The sequence below is a fragment of the Tyto alba genome, unplaced genomic scaffold, assembly GCF_018691265.1.
Source record: "Tyto alba isolate M040663 unplaced genomic scaffold, T.alba_DEE_v4.0 Super-Scaffold_13, whole genome shotgun sequence".
Taxonomy (NCBI): Eukaryota; Metazoa; Chordata; class Aves; order Strigiformes; family Tytonidae; genus Tyto; species Tyto alba.
This window is the reverse complement of record NW_024881275.1, coordinates 12,431,360-12,439,769: the sequence shown is the minus strand read 5'-3', so window position 1 is coordinate 12,439,769 and position 8,410 is coordinate 12,431,360. Positions and strand designations below refer to the sequence as shown.

The 8,410-nt window shown below is 45.9% G+C and overlaps 1 protein-coding gene across 5 annotated transcripts in view; it reads right to left on the bottom strand.

Moving 5' to 3' along the window:
• Nucleotides 1-711: 711 nt before the first annotated feature.
• Nucleotides 712-8,410, bottom strand: part of MUSK (muscle associated receptor tyrosine kinase) — a 54,284-nt gene continuing 46,585 nt past the window's right edge. For all 5 annotated transcript variants that reach the window (XM_042787875.1, XM_033001535.2, XM_033001536.2 and 2 more), the window contains 2 exons: nt 3,547-3,695; nt 712-1,814 (listed from right to left, as the gene is read on the bottom strand). In XM_042787875.1, the coding sequence (XP_042643809.1) occupies nt 1,138-1,814; nt 3,547-3,695 (826 nt within the window). In that variant the 3' untranslated portion in view covers nt 712-1,137. The remainder of the gene's footprint in view (nt 1,815-3,546; nt 3,696-8,410) is intronic.

The window sequence follows — 8,410 nt, the reverse complement described above, 5'->3', positions numbered from 1 at the left end:
AACTGGCAGGTTGCCTCTGAAGGCCACTCATGGCAGACATCCACCTTCCTAACTTCTTTGCCTGTAAACTGCAACACAAGGAAAGGTGGCCAGCAAAAGTTGCAGTGGGTCTTACAGGGGTTAGGAGCTGTTGTCAGGAAAGGAAAACCAGAAATAAGAGGCAATGACTGGAAGGGCAAAGGACAGAAATAAGTAACATAACCTGCCACATTTCTACAAGAGGGGCTGCATTTCTCTCTGGTTTTGGTGCAATGAGGACATACTGCAGGCAAAGGCAATAAATACACCTTGGAGACCTACCAGGTGCAGGACCAGGCCTTTGGGCTGAATTTCTCCCTTAGCACCAACAGGCTTTGTTGCAGGGGAAGGCAGGAAAGATGGGCTGAAATGCTTGAGGCAAGCTTTTGGGAGAGATCTGAACAAACACCAAATGAACCTCACTGTGGATTTCCCACTTTTGAAAACGTAAGTCTCTGTGCTTGATAGGGATTAGCCCATCTATGTAACATGAGATGTGGGCAGCTGCAGGTGGTCCTGGAGGCTCCTGTTTTGACTCTGTCAATGTTATATTCATGAGTGTCAAAGAGGAGGTGAAAGATAAAAGGAAAACAAAAGTAGCTCACAGCTTCTGCAAAAGGAAGTGAGTAAGCAAAAATAAAATAGTAAACGGTATCCCCAAAAAGATTGAATTCTGCAATCTTTTTTTTTTTTTTTTTTAAATAATACTTAAAAATATATGAGGAAGGGAAAAAAAAGGTAAAAGAAAGAATGTAAATACAGAGGGACATAGAGAGACCTCTTAGGAAGGGAAGTGCCACCAGCGAAACGTTGGTTTGCTTTCCCTGGGGAACTCTGTGCTCCTGGAAATGCCTAATAGACGTACTGAGTTAGCATGGCCAGCACCCTTGCCAACCCAAGGAGTCCAGGCTTGGTGGCCAGGGGTCAGCCCTGTCATTTTGGAGGAATAGTCCCACTCAGGAAGGTATAGCCCACCATAGCAGGTTGCAGTCCATGCCTTTTGCTTGGGAGAGGAACGAGTTGTTTCTCCTCTCCCTAAAGTAGAGCTTTGCATGAAGCCCATGGGCTGGGCCAAGTCAGTTTGGAGGGGCATGCACGGGGGACCCCCGAGCACATTCCTCAGACCGATGGGGTGGCCACAGCCCTCTCATACATACGCTCCAAGATGCGGTGGATGCTGGCAAAGCCTGGCCGGTCGGCAGGCAGCTTGCTCCAGCAGAGGCGCATCAGGTTGTAGAGCTCCAAGGGACAATTGTCCGGGCAGGAGAGGACGTTCCCATCCCTCACATAGTAGATAACCTCTTCATGAGCCATCCCGTAGTAGGGCTGCATGCCGTAAGAGAAGATCTCCCACAGCACCACCCCGTAGGCCCACACGTCAGACTCCGTGGTGTAGCGGTTGTAGAAAATGGACTCCGGGGGCATCCAGCGGATGGGGATGGCATCGTTCTCATTCGCTTTGTAATAGTCGGCCGAATACATGTTCCTCGAGAGACCAAAATCGGCGATTTTGACGACCATGTTCTCCCCCACCAGGCAGTTCCTGGTAGCCAAATCCCGGTGGACAAACTTGCGCTCAGAGAGGTACGCCATGCCGGCAGCCACCTGCTTGGCAATGCAGAGCTGGCTGGTGCAGCACAGTGCCAGGGGGTTGGGCAGGCGGATCCGTGCGTCCAGGCTGCTGTGCACCAGGCTGCAGAGGTTGCGGGGCGAGCGGTCACGCAGGTACTCGTTGAGATCCCCGTAGGCCATGTACTCGAACAGCAGGCACATTGGTTTCCCAACAGCACACACACCTGGAAGAAATTAGATGCGCCATGCAGGTCATTAGGATATACCTTAAGAAAGTAACCTTTATAGTTCTGATCACAGTACTTTTAAGTTCTTTTGTTTGTTGTAGTTATTGTTCTTATACTGATATGGGTGTAGGGGATACACATACACAGGAAGTCTTCAGGAGTAATCACAAGGGGCATCTTCAAGGGTTCAGTGGGATACTTGAAATGCAAAGATACTCCCACTACAATGTCTGGATTTTTGCTCCTTAACAGCTCATGCAAAAAATGTTGGTTGCAGACATTACTTTTGGCATGACACTCAAAAATGAAAGAAAGACAAAGAAAAAACAGACATCAGAAAGGAGAGATTTGTGACATCTGATAGATGCAGAACCTAGGCCCACTGAAGGGCACATGCTTGGCCCTACACCAGTTTTACAGGGGGTCAGCATCAGTATAGGGTTCCACTCCCACCAGTTTTACTGAACATACAGTGATATTGTAAAAATATTTTCATGCCTATCATTAAATTGCCAACCAGCAAAAGCCAGCATTTAAAACGTGTGTGTTTTGTTTTCTTAGGACCATCATTTAGCAATTGGTGATCCAACTTATTGTGAAATCTGAAATTCTTGTTGATGACCTAACACTTGAATCTTTGAGGAAAAACAGATAGCTGTTCCCAGTGTAATAAAATCAGGATCTGACAAGCATGAAGAGTGTATGTGCGAGCTTTATCATCTAAACTGTCTTCAACAATGTGGTTCTTTTCTCCACACCCCAATGATGTGAAACCATTTTGTTCCTGTACCTTTGCCTTTTCCTGACCTAAAATGCGTTGACAATAAACACAGTGTTTATTTGAATTTGGGGCATTTCCTGCTTTTCTCTGCTGTAGCCAAAGTACTTGTTTCAACCCAGCTTTCCCAAAACTCGCATTTATCCATTTCCAAATTTTATGGAGCTTCCTATTGAAATAAATGAAGATCACAGCTGCCTGTTCACAAGGATCAGATCTGCATGCAACAACCTAGATCAGGACTGCCAGGTGAAGGTGGCTAGCAATATCTATTTTAGTCAAAAACTGAAAATTTACTGAAGTAGAATTTGATCAGCAGCTTTCTTCATAGAAGAATGCCCTATTAGCCAAGCTGTGGCATTGAGGCTTTCTAAAAAGTCCAATAAACTGGGTTTCCTTTCAGCTAGAAAAGGAAGGAAGAGACCATTTTTGTGGTTGGCTTTTTTTTGTTTATTTGTTTCATTTTCTTTTTTTTTTAATGCTGGTGAGTGTTCAGACATCACAATAGTAAGTGGGTCCCATAAAACTAACAAGACTTGTGCCTGGTTTTTTTAAGTACCCTCAAAATAAATCACAGCTCCAAGAAGCTCATGTCTTCCCTGCAAGGCATCGCGCCAATGTTACTAAACTGGAATCAGAGCTAGGCAGCAAGATGGTCAACAGTATACTCAATGCAGGATGAGGAATACTTATTACAATGCACCATCCTATTAAGGTAACAGCATCAGACCTACATTTTGAGAGTTCTGGTGGGCAATTTAGCAGAGTATACAGTGGCACACAGAAAATCTCACCTCTTTTGCAAGAGGCATTTTCTCTTGCAAAAGAGATCATCATTTCCATTTGCATTAAGCACCAGCCATGCATGTGTATTTGCTTCTGCACCCCCAACAACCCTACAGTAGATTTGCAGAAGGTGGTACCCTGCACATGGGCACCTCATTCAGGTACCTAAAAGCTTGACAATATTCGGATTGTCAAACTCTGCCATGAGGGCTGCCTCCCTCTGAAAGTCAGCCTGCATGTCTGCGGACGCTTCCTCCTTCAGCATTTTCACTGCCACCATTGTGAACGGCTCATATGGCAGCAGACCTGGGGCCCTGCAAGGAGATGGGAGAAAGGAAAGCATCAGTGGTGGATGCATGCACACTAAATGTAGGCTCTCTTTCTGGTGCAAAAGGATAATCTGAAAGAAAAAGGGGCAGGGAAAGGGAAGGGCAAGGGCGAGGGCAAGGGGAGAAAGAAAGAAAAGGAAAAAGAAAGAAAAAAGTTGGAAGACACCACTCAGCATGAAGGAACATGAAAGTCCATCTTCACCTCTCAGGCATGTCTACATTGCATAGTGCAGAGACATTTAATTTAGTTCAAGGGGGATTAAATCCAGTATAGCTTTTTTAGATCAGTCCTCTTTCTGCTCAAAGACTCTTTACCATGACTAGTAAAGATATAAATAAATAACAGGTTGGTAAGCAATAACCTCTCCCTGAGTTGGAGGTCACATCAGAAACTTCATGGAGAGCAGGATGGACTCTTCAATCCAAACAATTTGCTTTTGGGGTGTAATGACTGAGCTCACCAGAGTTAAAAATAAACCTATTTTTATATGAAAATATTGAAACAGGCTCTTTTCACTGCATTTTGTCCCATACCTGGCACTGTGGTGGCGTTGGTACATCTGGCTATTATTAGAGTGAAAGTAACAATTACAGTAAGTATGTTCCCTTGGTTTTGTAAGGAAAATAGTCTTTTGCCACTGTTCTGTATGTGTGTGCCTATAATTCAACAAGTTATAAACACCATTAGCTAATTTCAGCTGAATTTAATGTGGTAGAGATGAAGTCTAGGAAATAGTTATAGTCCTGCAAGTTTTGCGGAAACAGATGGCAGGACATAAGGGACAAAGCATACGTGTGCCCTGTCTGAAGAACAAGGTAACGTGTGAATAGACCCATGTTAAGACACTAGTGAATATTCAGCTAGAGCTTAGAGGCACAAATCCATAATCAACAGAGCTTCCTGAATTAGAGCAGTTACAAACTCATTTTGTTTTCTTATCCACAGGTCACTGCACCCTCAACAAGTTTAATTAGATGGGCTTGCCAAAGATTTAGGGGTAGCTGTTGCCAGAGAAGAGTAACTTTCCACTTTTCAAACATGCGTCAAACATCAGATGCTCATTTTGTTCCCACGCACATCCTTCCCTGGAGTCCTGCAGCTAAAACACGATCATTACAGGTAGCCAGCCAGAGCCCATAGCGAGTGGCACCCATTTATGTGTCATGCTTCTACACCAGCCCAGCTGCCCTCCCGTTGCTCAAATGCTAGGTTATTTTACTGCTCACTAACCCCAAGAGGAGGTTCCGATTTCCAAAGCAAACTTCCAGTTTCCTTGTCATCTACTCCAGACATATGGCAGTTGCAACAGTTGCACTTGGATGCTGTAAATGTCAAATGTCAGAAGATGGCAGGGTGCCCATCAAGAAAGGAATCTCACAGGTGGCCAGATCGCAGCTGAGGCACTCAGACAAGGAGGCCCAGCACCCCAGAGCAGAGGAGCAGAGCCCGCACTTGTCTGCTACTGCCTCCATTACAGCAAAATGTCTTCTGTTTCTCCCTCTGTGCAGACAGCAAGTTTCCAGTCCAGTAGGAGGGGAAGTACCAGCACCTACCAGCTGCTGTCTAACCTCAACTCTGGAGAAAGTCAGCAGCGACAGCCTAAAGAAATTAGTAGAGCATTTAAAAGTAAAAAGAGGAGGGCCTTTATCTCTTCCAAACAGCCTCGGTGTAGATTACCACTCATCGCTCACTAGCAGACGTAGTGCAGTGCCAAAGCAGGGGCGGGCACAGCTCCGCCCTGCATGCTTCGGAGAGAGAAACTCACCCCCGGCTGAAGCCTGAAGTATACCCATCCATCTACTCTTTGCTGAAATCCTGTAACTGAAACTAACCTAAGTGTAACTTAAGTGAGATTAAGCTGCACAAAGCCTTTTAATGGTCCTTCAGGAAACATCAAGTAATTTCACCCTTGGTAACTCATGTGTTAATTCATCCCAGCTCAGCAGACCTGGGAAAATCACACTGATCTGGAACAGAGACAGACTCTGTTTGCAGTCTTGGCAAAGAGCTGTTGAAGTTGACCCCTTTGATGCCCAGAAGACAGTCTTTGCACAAAGGAATCGGGGAACATCTGCAGGGGAGCAATGGGAAGCTGCTTTTTCTGAAATTAACCAGGAGAATTCAGGTAGCGGACCAGAATGTGGAGTGTTTTCTAGAAAACAGGTACATTTCTTCTAGAACTGGGAGGCGTCAACAGAAATTACCTGGGGTTTCCTCTCTCACAATCACCTAACTGCTTAGGAGAAATGCTTACTGTTTGTACATGGGATGGGCAGCAGCTGTCCTTGCCTTTTTCAAGATCATCAGATTTGTGCAATGCTGGCAGTATTTTGCATTTACTTACCTGCCATTCAAAGAACTGACCAGCGGTGCAGTTAGGGGTCCAAGCCTACCTACACAGAATGCCTGACTTTTAAGTTTCAAGTCAGGTTTTCTTTCCAGTACAATAACTGAGATAAAACTGAGGAGAAGCTTAAACCTGTATTTGAGATTGTGTCCTGTCTCCCATCTTCCTCAGCATCACAGGTGGGTAGCTTGTTAGATCATCAAATGATGTAATTAACATCTACTGAGGCTGGTGGAGACTTACCTTTACCTATCCTTTGGAGAAATTTGTATGTGGGCAGGAGAGTGCTCTGAATTGCCAGGGGCTCATTTTTTAATTAACATCCACACTGTTGCTCAGCTATATTTGAGACAGCAGGTCAGAGAAACACACTTTACCCTTGGAAAGAACATAAGGAGACTTCTGTCAGAGAAACTCCAAACTTAGGGACAGCCTTGTCTCTTGTAGAGTTGGCAAGCTGTGCCTTTGCAGTGGGGGTCTACTGGCCTGCTAGAAAAGACCCCACATCCAGGCTTTTAGGCAATCATGGGCTTCTGGCTTAACCTGGACCATGCAGCTCCAGCTCTTCGAGAAAACTTGCATGCTGGTCTGCGTTGAACCACATGGGGATGGTGCTCTGGTGGTACACGGGGCCAGAGGATCCTGAGTTGGCCATTACAACCCAGTCAAGACAGGCCTGAGCCAGATCCTGAATCTTGTTTTAGGGACATCTGTTAGGGTAACTGGTTACTTCCTCATCCTCTCCAGCGTGAAGCTGCTCCCAGTGAAGACGGCAGCCTTTCAGGAGGAGCTAGTAAATGATAGCCAGACACTTCCTGTCCTAACATGTTGCTTGACCCAGGAGTGAGTAAACACTGAATCAGGACTTGCAGCAAGCCAACTGGCAAAAGCATTGCTGGCACCATGTACAGAGCTGTGTTTACAGGAGAGGCAGAAACATGAGACTAGGAGAAGTAAGAGGGTTGCTAAACTTAGCTTGAGATGTCCATTAAACACACGTAGACAAGTACATTTTATCCATCTGAGATGGAAAGGCAATGATTTGGGCTCTAATAGCTTCAGTAACCTGGAGGGATGCACAGCTGGCCCTACTGGATCAGCAGTCTGTGCTGATCTGCCAGCGGTGCACAGAAATGCCAGTGGTTTAAATGTTCCCTGGAAATATAAGACCTTGGAGGGACTTTTGATAGAGATATTAATAAAAATAAGGAAGCCCATCAGAAGAAATATTTCTGTGGCTCCTTCCCTGAGCCACAGAGAGCAGGTGTTCTTGAGGGTGTGCAAAAGCCACTTTGCAAAAGCCAGCTAAGAAGATGTGCTGTTTTTTCTTTTTCTTCTCTTTTTCTCTCGGTTTCCACTGACTATAGTAAAAAGGTTTACTTAAAAGAAATTGCAGCACTGGGGCGGACGAAATCCACATGAAAGGCCTCTACACCACTTTATCACTCGCCTAACCCAGCGCTTCCGTGACATTTGAATGCCCTTTGAGAGGTCCTGCTCCATGTGGGTGGGAGTCGCTTCCAGCTGGGAGAAGTCTGTGCAGCACTGAAACTGTTCTGAAGCTCCCAGGGCAGGGCCGGAGCGGCACTGGGCAGGAAGCCGGCCCGTCCTGCCCGTGCGCCTGCCGGGCGGGGAAGGGGAAGGTGGGTCTCCGCAGGGCACCCCGAGGGCTGCGCTGAGCCTGGGACGAGGGCTGCCCTGTGCCGGCTGGTGTGCAGTGCCCCGAGCGTGGCTGTGGCACAGTTCCGACAGCTTTGTCCTCGTTTCAAGCTCACACGCACTCATGAGCTTTGCCATCCAGGCTAACAATCAATCATAGGCTAAGCATCTGTGATTTTCCCCTTGAACTTTGTTATTTTTAGCTCTCTCCGTATTAGAGAAATGTATGCCTGCATTTCTTCCATTAGAAAAAATGCATCCCTTTATTATAAAAAAAATCCATCACAGCTATTGAAACTGCTCTAACACATTTAATCTGTGTGTAACTTGTTTCCTAGCAGATACATCAACAGCATAACTATAAATACTAAAAGTATCTGCAATTATGGCTGCTTTTTGCAAGGAGAGTCCTCCGCCTTTGAAGGCAATGGGAGCCACTCCACCAGGCAGGTCTTGGCCTGTGGTGGGACTGTGATACTCCTCTGTTTTTTCTAAGGTCATCATACACTACTCCAGATACAGCTACAAAATCAGCCACATCCCAGACTGGTTAACCGTGAAAGACAACAAATACCATCCTGAGTAAACATGGAACTGGACAGTCTGTCCACTTTCTTTCAAGAATTCAGAGATGGGATTTTCCAAGGAGACTGGTACTGGCCAAAGACTGTCCTACAAAATTTATGGATTCCA